Raw genomic sequence first — 19,687 nt, 5'->3', positions numbered from 1 at the left:
AGAAATGCTGTCTATTAAGGGTCCTAACCTGGGGGTGGAGGTGTATCAACCAGTTCTGGATGGGGTTACACTACTCCTGAAAGAATGTGTCTGCACCTTGGGAGTGCTCCTAGATCTGTCTCTCCAAATGTCAGCCCAGGTACCTCTGAACCAAGTTCGGAAACTCCAATTACTTCAAAACATGGCAGCCAGACTAGTTACAGGAACATCCAGGAGTGAGCATATTACACCTGTACTACAGTCACTCCACTGGTTGCCAATTAATTTCTGGGCAAAGTATAAAGTTTTGGATATAGCTTTTAAAGCCCTACAGGGTTTGGGTCTAGGTGGCCTACAGGATCACCTTCTCCCATTTGATCCACCCAGCACACTTAGGTCCTTTGGGGGGCTAGCTAGAACCTGACTGGTGACTGTTGTCCAAAGCACCTTTTCATTGGCTGCGCCAAAACTGTGGAATGATCTGGCATAAGAGATTTGACAGCTAAATCAGCTGTCTGAATTTAAGACACAACTGTAGATCAATTACTTCCGGCAGATCTTTCCAGTCAGTTTTAAGTTGAAAATTTTAATCTGCATTTCATCAGTGGATTTTAACTTGTATATTAATTCTGTGTAGCTCGTTGTATGTTTTAATAGTGGTTTATCTCTTGTTTTACCCCACCTTGAGCTGCAGGGAGAGGTGGGCAAGAAATGATTATGATTATGATTAGTAAAATCTGTCAAGAGTATTTGCAGCGCAGCAGTAGTTGGATGGAATCAGTGGAACGCAGAACGAAGAGACATCAGAGACAATAGTAAAACTATATACAAGTTTTACTGAAAGCAGTAATAATCAAGACAAACAGACTTGAAGACAACGGACACAGGATTTGACTCTCAGCAGACAGCACTCGATTCAACTCAGAACTGAACGCAATCAGCAATGCACACACTTGTGTCTGGATACTCCCCAGCTCCAGCCACACATCAAGGTCATCACAGCTTCTTAGTAATTAACTCTTTACAGACTGTAGTACATTCTGGATGATGCAATCAGTATGCAATACAGACAAGACACAAATTTGATTTAAACACTATCTATACACAAATCCCACATTAACAAAATCTTTTCAAACAAAATTTTCAAAAAGCTATTAAGCCTTTGTGAATTTTGGCCCATCCTTTACATACATACACCCATATCCACATCCATACATTCATTCCAGAGAGTGTTGTATTCAAGTTCTGTTTCAACTCCAAGACGTTAATGCAACATTTTAAGATTAAGACTGTTAGCATACATATTTCTTTTTAGTGATGGCAACAGCAGAAGTTCACACATGGAGTATATAAAAGCAAATTGGTTTCATGAACATCACTATTTACTATCAAATTCCACTTTCATCCTCCTGCTATCAAAGCCTCCCAAGCCTGCATTTAACTCCCACTACTCAAGGACATGCCTCTGTAGTAGTGGTTCCCAAACTTATTTTGCCTACCGCCCCCTTTCCAGAAAAAATATTACTCAGCGCCCCCTGAAAAGGGGGGCATGGCATAGAGGGATGGGGGTGGCTCCTGCTCCAGAGGGCAGGGCTGAGCCTCTCCCCTAGTCCAAGATGCAGGGCTGGGAAAGGGAGGTGGAGGTGGGAGGGGCCACAAATGGGCGGCCAGGAATGGGATGGGCGGAGTTACGAGCTCTGAGGCAGGGCTGAGCTTCTATCCCTGTCCTGCAGTGCCTGCCAGGACACAGGGGGCGGGGCTAGAGGAGGGGGCGGGGCCTCTTCCCAAGTGCCTGATGGGCTGAACCTCTATACCCTGCCCCCATGTTTTAACAAGCGCCTCCGGGGAGGTATACAGAGGCTCAGCCCTGTCTCAGGCTCTTGGAAGGAGGCCCTGTCCCCCTTCTCTAACTCTGCCCTCTGTGTCCCAACAATCAGGAGAGGTATAGATTCTCAGCCCTGTCTCGGGTTCTTGGGAAGAAGCCATACCCACTCCTCTAGCTCTGCCCCCTGTGTCCTAACAGATGCCTCAGGTGCTCAGCCCTGTCTCCGACACTTGGGAAGAGGCCCCGCCCCTCCCCTGGCCCCGCCCCATGTCCTAATAGGTGCCATCACCGCCCCCATGGATCGCTGAAGCGCCCACCAGGGGGTGGTAGCGTCCACTTTGAGAATCACTGCTCTATAGGTATTAAAACTGACAAAACTTTGTATGCTAACATTCTCTTGCAAAAGCAGTATCAGTTGTGTTATCTTGACTTACATAGCAATAAAACTTCTTCCTATAAGACTGAACTCATTTTTTTTTGCATGGTACAGGTGAACACTGCAACTGTTCTTTGGAATTAAATATTCTTCCAGGTGTTTTGGACCACAACTCTCACAAGGACTAACAGCTGGTAGGCTGTTAGGAATTGTGGGAGTTGTAGTCCAAAACAACTGGCCATGTCTGATCTAAACCATTACTTTACCTGGAGCACTAGAAAAAATGTTTCATAAAGCAAAACATTTTCAAATTTGAGATGCTCCTATTTTTGAAGAAACATGGTAAGGGCTAGTAATGGTAATTTCATTGCTGGGTCATTTCAGAACCATTGCCTTAGTTGATGTCTCAATTAAGAACAGAAGCAACACCAGAGAGGATACTTTCTTTTTCTGTTTCTTGTCAGAAGAAAATAACTGTTTTGAGTTAACACACAGACACAAGAGCAAACACTTGCATGCAGCATGAGAAGAATGATAACTGCAAGTTTAAAAAGCACATACCTAATATTTCCTATGAATAAAGAACTAAATTATACATAATGAAATATTTAATAGAAGATAATTGTTTCTGATTTTTTTATGCAACACTGGATATTTGATAAATAATTCCAAGTTAGAACTTAAAGCAATTTTTTTTAAAAAAAAATCTACTTGATACGTCAATTTATCTTCAACTCAATGGGCAGGGGTTCAATGAAGACATAAAATTTGTTCACTATCTGTTCCAAAAAGATCCTAATAGGCCTATCTGACATTTCTGCTCTGAATCCCTTCTGATTTTATACTGTACAAATTTCTGCCCATATAATATGGAAGTGTAAGAAATTAGATTACTTTTGTAATGCCCTTAAAATCCCAGAAATATTGCACATCATAGTCATGAAGATGTTTACACTATGCTTTAGTCAACAAGTTTCCCAGGAATCAGGTGGTTAGAATACACAAGCTGTTTTGTAATCAATTCAGTCCAGATCAGTCACAGATTATCAAACAAAACAAAGGGTGAAACAAAGAGGGTGGCCATCAGCTAGCCTAGGAGTTTTATAATACAGCAGTGGTTCAAATACACAGTCAGTAAACGGAACCTTCAAAGCATAGCCAGTTCAAGGACAAAACCCCCCATTAATACAAAGAGTATTGTCAGTCCCCAAGATCAGATGGTTGTGAACAACAAAGATGTTGGGGAACTGTTTGGAGAGTTATGGATAGCTGTCTCAAAACACCAGGTGTCTAATTGACGAATGTCTGCTATTTAACAGTGGCTGGGATGAACAAAATCTCTCTCTCATTTTTCATCATTCAGAAAATGGTTATGGCATGTCTTCTGCATCTTCAGCATCCACCACTTCCTCCATTGCCTCAATCTCCTGCTATGAAGACTCAGAGAGATCACAATCATCATGGGACACACATTTCTGAACATCCGACTCCTTTCTGTCTGATTCCAGATGATGAATTATGACAATATTTAGTGTAACATCCAACTGCATAGATATATGATACTTTAACATTAGAAAATGCATTGTTGTGCTGTCCTTCACCAAGCTTTCTTTAGTAACAACTGGGATTTCTGATTTCAATAAATAGATCTAGTCTTTGAATTTATCTGGATTAGTCCTCCACATTTGCGGGTTTCACTTTTGCAGATCTGATTTGTGGAAATGATCTCTCTTGGAATCTCTAGGTCCCCCAGAGCAACTTTATGGTCAACTTTGACCAGAAGTCTCACTAGAGGAGCTAAAGATTACTAGAGAGAACATGTCTCTAGGCATTTGCAAATTCTCATGTGTACATCTGAGTTGCACTGAAGGACCTAGACATTCCTAGAGAAATCGTCTCTCAGGTAAAAGAATTCATTTTTAAAAATTGTGTTTTTTTCCATTTCAATGAAGGCATGCACCCCTAGCACCAATGAATGTGGAAGGCTGACTGTAGTATATTCAAAACACGAAATCAAAATCAGTTGGTACTATTTTCCAAAAAGGAGGCAGGAAATTGAAAGTATTTTAACCCAATGCCCTGGGTACATATCCTAAAGGCAGCAGATCTTATCTGATCTTGGAAGCTAAGCAGAATAAATCCTATTTACTAGGCTTGTTCATTTCAGAGGAACTGCGAGCCATCTCTGCTATCCAGATTCCGGGGGAGGGTGTTCTGTTTTCATGTGCCTCCCAAAAACCAATGGTGCCTGAATAGGCATTTTTGGCATGCAGCCGGAAAATGTGGCTAGATCCGGCCCATTGGCAGTAATGGGCCAGATTCATGGGTTCCCTTTCCTGTCATTTTCAGGGCTATCAGGATAAAAATGGCCACACTTGGATGACACATCTACCACTGTTGGCCCACCAAGTTCCATAATGTTTGGGTCATCCCCTGATTTTTAGGGGAAAAAAATTCTTTATAGAAATAAAATCTCCTTTAAAAAATTCCCAAAAAGGTATCCCCCGCTGGCCCTGCCCTGTAACTTCTTCAGGAACAGCAGTAGTGCATCATTCCTTCCTGCCAAATGTCAAAGATGCACTTCAACATCATACAGCCCAAGTACTATTACACTTTCTTTACTAATTAAAATAAACAACAGCAAAAGTTTTTGCATTTTGCATTTTTTGTTTTTACAACATACTGGAAGAGGCCAGCAGCCGACCATCCACAAGCAAGTAAGCAAGCAAGCATGTCCTCTTATTGGAAAAACATTCCTGTATGATCCAGAAAATATTAGGTATTGGTGATATGTTTAGGTAGGTAGGTAGATAGGTAGTCTTTCTGAGAATGAGGCTTAGCTGTTTGCTAGAATTCCTATAATTATTAATAACAATAATCTTTTAAAAGTACTACTTTGATGAACGGGAGGAGGGAGGAGAGATTAGAGAAGAAGCAAAAGGCTTTAGTAGAGGCTAAAGGATGACGCAAAGCTCAGAGGAACCCTAAAAGAAAAGCACACCACAAATGCCACGCACCCACCTGCACTTTCAAACTCCCAGTCCCACTAAATAAAGAATCCAGAAAACAAAGGAAAATAAAGATTCAATGCTAGAGAGAGGCCAAGCAAAGCCAAAAGTTAAAGCTGAGAAGGAGCAATGGCAAGGCAATTGGAATGAAGCACCTCTCTCTAGAGCCAGGATGCTTGCCCCATTAAATAGATACAGCTTTCGTAAGACACATCATGGCTGTTTCTTCTATTCTGATTGGTCCAACAGGCAGGGCTCACAGGGAAACCCCATGCAGCCTCTCCACAAACAGCATGATCCTGAATAGAGCAGAAGGTAGCCGTGACCAGCAGCCACGTAATCCGACTGTCAAAAAACACATGGCGGTGGAGCCCTTGCTGTTATGGGAGTCTGAACAAGCTGAAGGAAAATGGCCAAAATGAATCTGTGCACAAGTCTACTATTTAATACTTGGATGGGAGACAACCAAGGAATACCAGGAGCTGTAAGCAATATTTCAAAGAGAAGAACTGGCAAAACTACTTGAGTATTCCTTGCCTAAGAAATCTCTATAAAATCCATGAGACTTGAAGGAACATATACACATCACTGATGGGTCTATGGGCCATAATAAATTGTTGTTATATACACATAACAGAATATAAAAACCAATGTTTTGGGCCAGTTCATGTAGAGGACCATTTGGAAATTTACAAAAATTAGAGTTAAGGTAAAATGAAAGAACACTAGTAGTCCTTATACATTTAGATTCTACATAGCAAAACAAATTCCACAAAAACAACTTCTGATTCACTAAACCCTACTAATAACAAAATACTAAATTACTATGCAATGTATTTTTACTCATCTGTAAAGAAAAACCTTTCAGAAGTTAAATTGATTTACTGGATTATTCTCAAGGACTTTAATTACTCACATTTCAGATACTGTGAGGGAAAGGAAACAAGACATATCTGTACCCAGAGAAGTTGAAGAAAATAAACAATTACATATTATAGCAATAAAATGAATGGATACTTTAAAAAGTGCAATAATGCAAAATGTAGGCATTTATTTCTCAAGAAACTTCATCATTGCATTTTTTTTCTTCAGACTAAACCTGGCTACTGTGTTTTAAGAGAAAACACTATCAGCGACTTCAAAACAGAAAGCAACCCACCCTAACAACCCCCAATTTCTAAAAGAAGGTCATTTTAAGTAGTAATCTGGAGACTATACAGAGCAGCTCTTGCAAAACATCTGCATGCTCATAAGAAAGTTGCACTCATGACAATGATGGATTAGAGCAAAAAGATACAAAAAGCATGTTTTTACAGAAAACATCATATTAATATTGGTAGCAAAAAATAGAAATCTAGATGCCCTTTATACCCAGGTGTAAAGACTTGATGTGATGACAGGGATGGAATCTTTTTGGATCCCACCTCTGCCACCAAATTGCGAAGGATTCAACTTCTACCTCTATGTATTCCACTTTTCTATGTTGTCGCTGCCACCACCTTTGAAAGATGCTTTGCTCAAATAATAAGCAACATTTGAAGAAACAGTAACTTGTTTATTTATAGCACAAAGCTTGATGGTTGCAAGAATGTTATATCTTGAGGTGAACGATGTTACTTCTGTACAGTAAGTGTTGCAAGATTTCTCAATAGTTTCACTGAGCTTAGTATGGTATCAGCTTTATATTACTTGTTTCTTTCAGTTAGGAATATTGTCCTTCTTGAACTTAGTTGATCTGTACCCGATCAAACTTGGACTGGGGAGTTTAACTGGTTAACCCTAGTCCTCCTTGACTTAGGGATATAGCCTCAGCTCTTTAGTTATTCCTACTAAAGGCTCAGCAACTTTAATTTTAGCCCTTCTCCGCTAAAACTCTCTAGCTGCTCAACTTCCTCCCACAATCTCTTTTTTTCGATCACACTCCTTTCTCACTGAACAGAACCAACTGCTCTGCTCAACTGACAAACTCCAACTGCCAAATTCCAACTGCTAAATTTTGAATTCTAAGGCTTCCACCAGCAAGGTGAAGCCACGCCCCTTTTCCTGGCCATGCCTTAGAGGCTCCCAGCTTCTGTATAAGAATAGCTGAAATATATAACCTTAAACAGTCAACCTAAACATAGCAATCATGAATAAAACACAATGATCATGACATCTTTACACCAGGGTTCTAGTCCATCTTCATATATTGATCAGGAATCCACTGTTATCTATTATTTATTATTGTATTTTATATGTAATTTCAAAAGTAATTGGTTCAAGGTTAAAAGTTCCTTACGTTATGCAGAACTTGATACACTGATAACATCAGAGATAAAAATTGGTTGTTAGACATTCTTTTGATCATGGAATGAACCGGAGCTATTTAGCAATTATGCCAACAGGAATGGGAAATTTGTGTAATGTCTTCTGTTGCCATGAGGAACAAAACACTGTATTGGATGGCCTTGGGTGTGACTTTCCCCTGCAAATATTCAGGGAGAGGGAACTACTATTAAAACTGTGTACAGACTTCACACTGCTTAAGCTATACTAAAAGCTGGAATGCTGCTTGTGGGTTCAATTAACAAATCATTTTCATGAACAGTAACAAAAATCTGATCAGTTTAGATAGTCCTATATACTGCATACAACAAAACAGATAAGATGGAGTATATCATCACAGATATGCAGAGTCGCCAACAGATCATGTAACTTACTGGAACAGTGACAAAACATCAAGGAATATATTTTGAGAGATGCATTACAGCATTATAGGGACCGATGACACATAAGAGAAAGCATTATGAATACTAATCTGCCTCAACAGAATTTTGTGCACACTATGTTTGCCACGTGTCAGAATCCATTATAAGACGTATAATATGATTCTAATTCTGTTGCCCAACACTGAACACTTTGACAGTTTATATTTTATCATTTATAGATTAAACATACATGCAAGTGACTGCTTCACCACTGGATAGATCAATAAAATCATGCTTGCTATTCTAATGAACTGTGAGTATCAACTGTCAATTTTTTAAACTGTGAAATATATTTACAATGAAAATGGTTAATTTTTCCTTTTCAAAATGCAATCATGCTGGGTATCACAATTTTGCTATAATAATAAGTGTTGCAGCACTGTTAAGCTGAAGAGCACAGAGACTGTGACCATATGCACAACCATTTAGAGATAAATTCCAGTGAAATCAATGAAATATATGGTTATGCTAATAATGTTTAAAGTACTGGATTTGGAACAGGGAGACCCAAGCCCAAATCCCTGCTTACCCATGAAATTCTTTCATGTGACTTTGGGTTATCACTACCCTCTCATCAAATCTATATTTCTGGTTTGTTTAGCCAATTAATAGTAAGACAGAAACAATGTAAAGTGACAATGTTGTAGTAAATCATCATCATCCCACAAAACTCTATCCATGACAGAATATTTGTGTTTCTGAAAATACTGCGAAACACAAACTTTCCATATAGTCACATCGACCAAATTCACCAGTTTCATAAGATGAGATGGGAGTGATGCAACAAGCCAACAACATAGCATTTCAGAAAACAGAGTAGAATACCAAATACACAGATGACTATGCCCACCAAATTCACCAGCCACCCAAGACTAGTAGAAGACATTATACAACAATCCTCAGAAATTTAACAGGAACTATATTCTTATAACTACTACAAGTATTCTGGAAAGTGACCTGGAACGTTCCTGATAGCAATGCTCACAGACTTTTATCAGTTTGCCAAGAGGATGTCAGTGGTGCAAGATACAAAAATCTCCCAGAAACTACTTTCTTGCATCTGTTCCCACAAAACATCTGTGATTAAAAAATGGACTGGAATATCAACTTTACGGGGAGCTATACCCACCAGGATTGCTGTAACAGAAGAAGTTTGCATGCCTGTATCAGACACTAGTCCTTCTACACTGCCATATAAAATCCAGATTATCTGCTTTGAACTGGATTATATGACAGTGTAGACTCAGATAATCCAGTTCAAATCAGATGTGGATTATCTGCTTTAATAATCTGGATTATATGGCAGTGTAGAAGGGGCCTGATACAAAAGAGCTATGAAAATACGCTCCATATTGCTTCAGTCACAATCAGGAATCCAAGCCATGATGTAAAAGATGTACCTGTTCTGACTTAAAAACAAATTCAACTTGAGAACAAACCTACAGAACTTACAGGCAGTTCCCAAGTTACAAATATAGGTTCTGTAGGTTTGTTCTTAAATTGAATTTGTTTGTAAGTTGGAACAGGTATTTTTAAGTGTAACTCTAGCCAAGTAAAATAATAAACTTTATTTATACCCTGCCACCATCTCCCCAACGGGGACTCGTATATATGTATATATTAGCTCTGGATAGGATAGGGAAGGGTTAACACCAAACAAGGATTCCCCTAGCTATAACACAGCCAGGCACTGAAGCTGCAAGGCTATTCAGTGCAATTAAACCAGACCAACAAAGGATTAACCTTGATAGAAGGTGGCCAGGCTTTGAAGCAGTGATACTACTCTGTACTATTGAAGCTGACCAACCAAAGATTCTCCTAGGTATCAAGCAGCCAGGCTTTGAAGTAGTGAGGCTATCCATTGCAATTCTAGCAGCCCAAAAAACCATTATCCTAGAACGCAAGTATCCAGCCTTCCAAGCAGCAAGCCTATTCCGTTGCATCCCAGCTCACCAAACAAGGATTCCCAAAAGAAGTAAACAGCCAGGCTTTGAAGCTGCAAGGCTATTCACTGCTATTCCACCTGGCCAACAAATGATTCCCATAAGCCACAGCAACGCGTGGCCGGGCACAGCTAGTAATATTATTATTTCTGTTGATGATTCAGGCAAATATTATTAAGTATTTCCAATTCTTTTTCATGTAACAGTCAATCTTGAAAAACTAAAGACAGAGAATTTCTGAAAGTCAGACAGTTTTTAAATACAAAGGAAGACATTTCTCTTTGGCAAGTTTTCTTTTAGACATGCTAACAAAAAAAAGTAAGCTATTAAAAATATGACATTCTATGCAAGAACAGCAAGAATACACATTTTTTACCTTCTGTACTTAATCCTGGACTTGAAGTGAATTTTGCTACATCGACAATCTTTACAGCGAACTGTTGCCCAGTCTCTCTGTTGATGCATCGTCGTACAACACTGAATGGACCCCTAGAAAAAAAGATGCCATTCCATTAATTGATTTAGAACTTTAATACAGCCCATTAGTCTTCAAATAAACCTTTAATATTTTTCATTTCTAAAATTCATTGGATATTTATTTATTTGATTTATAATGGAGTCCGTTGGATTTGGATCCAGGACACCTTACACATACCAAAATATGTATCCAATCCCATTATATATAATGGTGAAGTAAAATGGCAAAATTTTGCTTGCTTTTGGGTTTCTTTTTTAAACAGTATTTTCAAGCTGTGGATGTTTGAATCTCTGGATATAAAATCTTTATCTTTTGCCTTTTTTCCAAAGGAAGAAAAAGTTGTCATTAATATAAAATAAAAGAAGAATTAAAGCACAAAATATTCAGATTAGGCAGGTTTGTGGAAAGCTGTGTCCAAAAACCTATGGAACAGGCCAAGGATACAGGCATCCTCAGAGATTATGAGATCTGTTTGAAAACAGACAAGTGGGATGTTTATTTCTATCTCACCAATGATATCCAGGATGGGACAACTCTTATCTGTCTGAGGCTACTGTGAATGTTCCACTTGGCCACCTTGATTACCATTGAATGCCCTTGCATCATCAAGGCCTGCCTACTTCCTGCTTCGGAGAGGAATCTTTTGTTGGGAGATGCTAGCTGGCCCTCAGTACATCATGTCTGGAATTCCCTGATTGCTCAGTGCTGTTCTTTCGTTAACTGTCCTGATTTCACATATTTTTTTTAATACTGGGAGCCACATTTTGTTCATTCGAGGCAGGCAGGCACCATCCAGGGTTTGAAGCTACAAGGCTATTCAATGCCAATTCCAACATTCACACTTGCCTAAAGCAGACAACAGTTCTTTCTTCCACCCTGGTCATTCCAGATATGTAAATCCCAATTCCTTTTGTTACTACACATTTCACAACCTCTGAGGATGCCTGCCTATTCGCAGGCGAAACATCAGGAGAGAATACATTTGGAACATGACCAGGCAGACCACAGAACTTAGAGCAACCCAATACAAAGAGAAACAAAAATAATAAAATAAATACAAAAAACAAATAAAAAACAAAATAAAATAATACAATTTAAAAAACATAAATAAAAATAATATAATAAAATAATAAAATATAATACAAACAAAATAAAATAATAAAAACACAAATAATAAAAGAATAAAAAATAAAATAAATACAAATAATACAATAAAAATCAGAAAAAACATTAAAAATAATTAAAAACACTAAAAAATTAATACAATAAAATACTATAATAACAGAAAATAACTAAAAATAATACAAGAAAATAATAAAATATAATAAATAAAAAAGATAAGTTACAATAAAATCAATTAAAAAATACAAATAACATCAAATAAAAATTCCACAACAATTTTTAACAATACCACCACCACTTTGCCACAGCAATGCATGGCTGGGCACAGCTAGTAATGTATAAAAAACCACAAACAAAGTTAAAAACGAATACTACCTGTACAGTGTCACTACAGGTCTATATATATAAAAGAGTGATGGCATCAGGGCAGTGGACAAAACAACAAAACTACAGGCCCCCCAACCTTGAAATTTGACAACACAACCCATCATCCATGGCTCTAGGTTACAGGGAGAGGAATAATAGTTTTTATCCAATTGCTGCCAGTTTGAAGGTTAAGCTCCGCCCACTTGGTTTCCTAGCAACTTAACTCAGCAGCCCAGGGGACAGGCACAGTTAGGCCTCACTTAGGCCTCTTCCACAGATTATCAGATTTTAACTGGATTATATGGCAGTGTAGACTCAAGGCCCTTCCACACAGCTATATAACCCATTTAGAATCTTATATTATCTGCTTTGAACTGGATTATTTTGACTCCACACTGCCATATAATCCACTTCAGTGTGCATTTTATCCAGCTGTGTAGAAGGGGCCGCATATAATCCAGTTCTAAGCAGATAATATAAGATTATAAATATACAGTACACTCTCACTTATCCAACATAAACAGGCCGGCAGAACGTGAATATGTTGGATAATAAGAAGGGATTCAGGAAAAGCCGATTAAACATCAAATTAGGTCATCATTATACAAATTATGCACCAAAACATCATGTTATACAACAAATTTGACAGAAAAAGTAGTTCCATGCGCAGTAATGCTATGTAGTGATTACTATATTTACAAATTTACCACCAAAATATCACAATGAATTTAAAACACTGACTACAAAAACATTGACTACTAAAAGGCAGACTGTGTTGGATAATCCAGAACATTGGATAAGCGAGTATTGGATAACTGAGATTCTACTCTAATATGAAATAATTACTGTGGTAGAATAATACAGAACAATATAATCTCTAAAACCAGGACAGTAAATAAAGAGCAACACTCTGAAAGCAGGGAAATTGCGAATTCCATAAAGAAAACAATCAGGGCCAGCTAACACCTCCCAAGAAAGTATTCCCATCACCAAAGTCTGGCAAATCCTCTGTTTTCTGAGGGCCACAGACAGTAGAAGCACATAAAATATCGCAAACAACACCACTCTAAAAACAAGGGAATTCCAGACAGGAAACAATCAGGGTCAGCTAACACCTCCGAACAAAAAATTCATTCAGGGAGGAAGCAGCCAGGCTTTAAAACTGCAAGGCCATTAAATGCTAATCATTTTGCCTAACTGCAGCCTTCATACTAGCCTCCAACAGACAAAAAGAAACAATCAGAAATATTGTATATTCACAAGCTTTAGGAAATAATATCCCCTGATGGCGCAGTGTGTTAAAGCGCTGAGCTGCTGAACTTCTGGACTGAAAGGTCGCAGGTTTGAATTGGAGGAGTGGAGAGAGCCCCCACTATTAGTCCCAGCTTCTACCAACCCTAAAGTTCAAAAATATGCAAATGAGAGTAGATGAATAGGTACGGAAGGTAATGGCGGGAAGGTAACGGCGCTCCATGCAGTCATGCCACATGACCATGGAGGAGTCTACGGACAACGCCAGCTCTTCGACTTAGAAATGCACATGAGCACCAACCCCCAGAGTCAGACACGACTGGACTTAATGTCAGGGGAAAACCTTTACCCTTTACCTTAACTACCACCAATTCCTCAATACTTTATTTCCCATACCACCATACTTCGCCACAGCAACGCGTGGCTGGGCACAGCTAGTACAAACTAAAAGAGATTTCAGGTCTCTTTGTAGAATTAAGGCTTATGATTTCTAAGAGTGTCCTCATTCTGTGTTCAGATAAAGCAAGACCCTCTTGCCTGTTCTTTAGCTATAATTACAACACACTATTTAGTTCTCTTTATCATGTTTTCCCCATAAAAAGCATGACCAATTATTTTGGTAAGATGTATAAACTTTATTGAAAATGGAGATGGAAGAGGAGCAAGTTAAAGATTGTATGATAAAATGGGCATGCGTTTTTGTATATTATATTGAGCTGGAACAATGTAGTTGAAGGAACTGAAAATTACTCTGCATTATGATCTTAAGTAGATTTTTTATAAAATATCTGACACCAGAAAAAATAGCTAAAATGTATAAAGGGATTAATAATGTATGTTGGGAATGTAAACATACGTCAAAGCCACAGGTCCACTCTCTCTAGCTGATCAGCACTCCCAGAATTCTTACAAAAGGGTCAAGTACTTTGAAAACAAGATAGGGGGCACACATCGTGTTAAAGGTAAATCATATTCTTTTTCGCTGCTATAGTATTTAAGCCATGTACTGGATGAAGAAAAGCTGAAAATTTCCTTTACAGAAAGATGCCCAGAAAAAGGTCCCTTGGTTTAAAGCTGACAGGAAAAATTGGGAGGGGTGCTTGTTTTCCCAAAACAAATTTCAATTTATATAGTGTAAAAACTATAATGCTGATTAAGATTTTACATAGTCAAAATGAATAGTGTGAATCAAGATTCACACTATTTCAGAACAATGATGTGTAGCATATTATCCAAAACATATTTTTCGATCTAGCTGGTGCTGCCATATAATGTTGAGTTCATTGAAGGTAATGCACTTTTGAATAGTTTAAATATTTTCACTGCTGCATTAAACTTTATGTACTAATCAAGCATGTTCCTACCCTAGTTCTTAAGACAGAGCTGAAAACAAAACTGTACCTGTCCACATTTGATTGTTTCTTTTCTCTTTATTTTGTTTATTTTTTTTGCCTGTTTTCACTTTTTGTTTATACTGATCAATTCCATGTTTTGTGAAATAGTGTAGCAACTGGGCAAACAATTACGTCAGGATAGATGCGAAAGTAAATGGGCCTCTGATTACAGAAATTTAACTGAAAGAAATAGGTACTTAAGCAATTAGGTAGGTATAAAGGAGTGAATTTGAAAGATCCTACTCTGTGAAAGAATCTGAAACTTTTTAAGTTTTGTCTTTATACAAATATGTGAAGCCATGCCTTGTCATGATCATAAGATACCCCTGACAATCTCAGCTATATTGCTTCCACACAGCTATATAACCCAGAATATAAAGGCAGAAAATCTCACAATATCTTATTTGAACTGGGTTATCTGAGTCCACATTGCCATATATTCCAGTTCAAAGCAGATGTGAGATTTTATTCAGCTGTGTGGAAGGGGTCTCAGAAAGGTTATTGTTGCTCATCAGCTTAGAAAGTGTTACAAAACTATTTCTAATTGTTTACAAATAGAAAAGTTCCGAGTTCCTATCAAATTCTCTCCAAGAACAAAATGATGCATCCCCTGAAAGTCACATTAGCATCTCTGAGTAATATCCCTGGATCTGCAGACCACTCTTGCCTTGGCTAAACTGCATGTTCATGACACAGTGTTCACAAAAAGACTGAACAAGAATAGTACATAGGAGTACAGACAAGAGGAAATCACTGTTCTCTAAAACAGAACATTGATGCTCATCTGAAGTTTGCTAAATAACACAAACACTAGACTGCTGAAATACTATTTTGTAGGCAGACTAATCAAAAGCACACATTTTTGACCTCAGCAAGAAAAGCTGATGGGCATTTTTTTGTTGAATAAGAATAAAAAATTCTTATCTTAACCATTAAGCAAAGTGGGAAAAACGATGGTTTGAATTTGCTTTGCTGCCTCAGGACCTAGACAACTTGCCATCATTGACACAACCATGAATTCTGTAGCGCATTTCATAATCTTTTAGAGGATATTAGGCTAAAGCTCTGAGAAATGAATCTATACTAAAAGCTGTAACTTGACAATATTCCTAAAAATATACAAGTATATAAAAATAAACATGAAGGAAGAAAGCATGAGTTACAGAATAATCTAAGTCTAGGCACAACATGCATTAAGATAACGTGGCATGATCTGCAACAAAATCTTCATGCAAGGAAGCCTCCAAATGTTATTGTACTGAATCAGTTCTGTAAAGAGATATAAGAGACTTGCAAACATTTAATTGAAGTAATTGCTACTCAAGGGGCTGCCATCAAGTAATGAATCAAAATATTCATATACATTTTGATATAAATTAATATCAGAAATTAAAAAAATGGAAAGTATAACATTTGTGGATAATATTTTGAATTGGATTTTCTACTACCATATTTAGATTATTTATTATTTATTTATTTTAACTAATTTGCTTCATGAAACCATTAAATCTTTATTTCATGAAGCATAAAAATTACAATACATTTAATTAATGGGATTTAATTAAAAGCTAATTAACATTTTAGGATGGAAATCTGTGATCCTCAGGGTTCCTTAAACATATTTATAATACTCTTGTCCTAATGATGATAACAATAAAACTCAGGATTGGATTTCCTGTTATCATATTTTAAAGTATTACATTTTTGCATTATAAATTTTCCCACTAAAATAATACAATAATAGAGTTGGAAGAGACCTCACGGGCCATCCAGTCCAACCCCCTGCTAAGAAGCAGGAAAATCATTAGGAAAATCAAAGTACCCCTGACAGATGACCATCCAGCCTCTGCTTAAAAGCCTCCAAAGAAGGAGCCTCCACCACACTCTGGGACGGAGAGTTCCACTGCCGAACAGATCTCACAGTGAGGAAGTTCTTCCTAATGTTCAAGTGGAATCTCCCTTCTTGCAGTTTGAAGCCACTGTTCTGCATCCTAGTCTCCAGGGCACAAGAAAACGAGCTTGCTCCCTCCTCCTTGTGACTTCCCCTCACATATTTACACATGGCTATCATGTCTCCTCTCAGCCTTCTCTTCTGCAGGCTAAACATGCCCAGTTCTTTAAGCCGCTCCTCATAGGGCTTGTTCTCAAGACCCTTAATCATTTTAGTCGCTCTCCTCTGGACACTTTCCAGCTTGTCAACATCTCCCTTCAATTGCGGTGCCCAGAATTGGATACAGTATTCCAGGTGTGGTCTGACCAAGGCGGAATAGAGGGGTAGCACAACTTCCCTGGATCTAGAGACTATACTCCTATTTATGCAGGCCAAAATCCCATTGACTTTTTTTGCTGCCGCATCACGTTGTAGGCTCATGTTTAACTTGTTGTCCACGAGGTCTCCAATATCTTTTTCACACGTACTGTTGTCGAGCCAGGCGTCCCCCAATCTGTATTTTTGTATTTCATTTTTTTCTGCCTAAATGGAGTATCTTGCATTTGTCCCTGTTGAACTTTATTTTGTTAGTTTCGGCCCATCTCTCTAACCTGAATATAAATGATGTAATATAAATGATGTAAATAAATAAATAAATAAATAAATAAATATGTCAAGATCGTTTTGAATTCTGCTCCTGTCTTCTGGAGAATTGGCTATCCCTCCCAGTTTGGTGTCATCTGCAAACTTGATGATCGTGCCTTCTAACCCTTCATCTAAGTCATTAATAAAGATGTTAAACAGAACCGGGCCCAAGACGGAACCTTGCGGCATTCCACTCGTGACTTCTTTCCAGGATGAATTGGTGAGCACCCTTTGGATTCGTTCGCTTAACCAATTACATATCCACCTAACTGTAGTTTTGCCTAGCCCACATTTGACTAGTTTGCCAGAAGGTCATGGGGGACCTTGTTGAAGGCCTTACTGAAATCCAGATACACTATATCCATAGCGTTCCCTGCATTTACCCAGCTCAAAACTCTATCGAAAAAAGAGATCAGATTAGTCTGGCATGACTTGTTTTTGGTAAATCCGTGTTGACTATTAGCGATGACCGCATTTATTTATTTATTTACATCATTTATATTCCGCCCTTCTCACCCCGAAGGGGACTCAGGTCGGATCACATGACACATATAGGCAAACATTCAATGCCTTTTTAACACAAGACAAAGACGAACAACATAGCTCCGAGCGGGCCTCGAACTTATGACCTCCTGGTCAGTGACTCATTGGTCTCCCGTCTGCGCCACAGCCCCGGGCTGTGTTTGTTTCTAAGTGTTTGCAGACCACTTCCTTAACGATCTTTTCCAGAATCTTGCCTGGTATCGATGTGAGGCTGACTGGATGGTAATTGTTTGGATCATCCTTTTTTCCCTTCTTGAAGATAGGGACCACATTCACCCTCCTCCAATCTGCTGGGACTTCTCCCGTTCTCCAAGAACTCTCAAAGATGATTGCTAGTGGTTCCGAAATAACTTCCGCTAGTTCCTTCAATACTCTTGGATGTAGTTGACCTGGCCCTGGGGGCTTGAATTCGTTTAGAGTGACCAGGTATTCCTGGATGACTTCTTTCCCTATTTGTGGTTGGATTTCCCCTAATCCTTCATCCAGTCCATGTTGCTGAGGTTGTGGACGACTTTCTTTTTGTGTGAAGATTGAGGAAAAGAAGGCATTAAGTAGTTCTGCCTTTTCCTTATCCCCTGTCACCAATCTGACTCCATTTACGAATCTCATTCCCTTGGATTTTCCAAACCTTTTCTTGAAGCAACCCCAGTTGTTGAATCTGTATTATACTATAACATTTCTCAAACAGATTTACAGTTCTTGGGAGACTTTGTTCTACTGAATTTAACAAGGAAAGGATTTATCTGTCTTAACTGTAACTTGGTAGGGTCTACTGTTTACCATTTAAAATTAAATCCTTTATCCTATATAACTGACAAATAGTGGGAGAAAACATGGAGGCAATGACAGGCTTAATATTTCTAGGTGCAAAGATCATTGCAGATGCAGACTGCAGTCAGGAAATCAGAAGGCATCTATTTCTTGGGAGGAGAGCAATGGCCAACCTTGATAAAATAGTGAAGAGCAGAGACATCACATTGGCAACGAAGGTCCGCATAGTTAAAGCAATGGTATTCCCCATAGTAACCTATGGATGTGAGAGCTGGACCATAAGGAAGGCTGAGCGAAGGAAGATAGATGCTTTTGAACTTTGGTGCTGGAGGAAAATCCTGAGAGTGCCTTGGACCGCAAGAAGATCCAGTCAGTCCATCCTCCAGGAAATAATGCCCGGCTGCTCACTAGAGGGAAGGATATTAGAGGTAAAGATGAAGTATTTTGGCCACATCATGAGAAGACAGGAAAGCTTGGAAAACATCATGATGCTGTGGAAAATGGAAGGGAAAAGGAAGACAGGCTGACCAAGGGCAAGATGGATGGATGGATGGTATCCTTGAAGTGACTGGGTTGATCTTGAAGGAGCTGGGGGTGGCAACGGCCGACAGGGAACTCTGGCGTGGACTGGTCCATGAAGTCATGAAGAGTCGGAAACGACTGAATGAATAAAGAGGATTCCTTATATTGGTTATATTTATATGGACAGAGTCAATGGTGCTACATTTATTGTTTGAGACTGCTACATTTTTACCCACTAAAGATGGGAGAATCAACACAATTTCTTTGGTATATCATAAGTATCAACTCTTTTCAAAAGTAATTTTAAAATGTTCCCATTTAAGTTTGAATCTGTGGATAAGAATCAACAGGGGGATTTATTTCCTTTTCTCTCATGTGCCAGAGACATAAGCCTTTAAAACTAATTTTCTAGTTGAAACACTGCTGGAAAACTGTTACAGTTCATTAGGAGTCAAATAAAGAAAACACCAGTTAGGCAAAAATATCTGATCTAGATTTCAAATTGCTGGGGCATCCTAATACCAATCCAATCCAATCCAATAAGCCTTTATTGGCATATATGTATATCCAAACAGTGTAAAATGCAAAATATATCAAACAATAATAAAAAAACAATAGAAAAACTTCACGTATGAATCATAGAATCATAGAATAGTAGAGTTGGAAGAGACCTCATGGGCCATCCAGTCCAACCCCCTGCCAAGAAGCAGGAAATCGCATTCAAAGCACCCCCGACAGATGGCCATCCAGCCTCTGCTTAAAAGCCTCCAAGGAAGGAGCCTCCACC

General features: G+C 38.5%; 1 protein-coding gene across 13 annotated transcripts in view; it reads right to left on the bottom strand.

Annotated features, from left to right (window-relative positions):
- The window catches only part of cask (calcium/calmodulin dependent serine protein kinase), a 191,522-nt gene that overhangs the window by 111,868 nt on the left and 59,967 nt on the right, over window positions 1–19,687 (bottom strand). For all 13 annotated transcript variants that reach the window (XM_008107419.3, XM_008107422.3, XM_008107423.3 and 10 more), the window contains exon 2: window positions 10,255–10,367. In XM_008107419.3, the coding sequence (XP_008105626.1) occupies window positions 10,255–10,367 (113 nt within the window). The remainder of the gene's footprint in view (window positions 1–10,254; window positions 10,368–19,687) is intronic.

This window comes from Anolis carolinensis, chromosome 3 (genome assembly GCF_035594765.1).
Source record: "Anolis carolinensis isolate JA03-04 chromosome 3, rAnoCar3.1.pri, whole genome shotgun sequence".
Lineage (NCBI taxonomy): Eukaryota > Metazoa > Chordata > Lepidosauria > Squamata > Dactyloidae > Anolis > Anolis carolinensis.
Note: the sequence above shows the minus strand (reverse complement) of the source record. Positions and strands in the feature narration are given on the sequence as shown.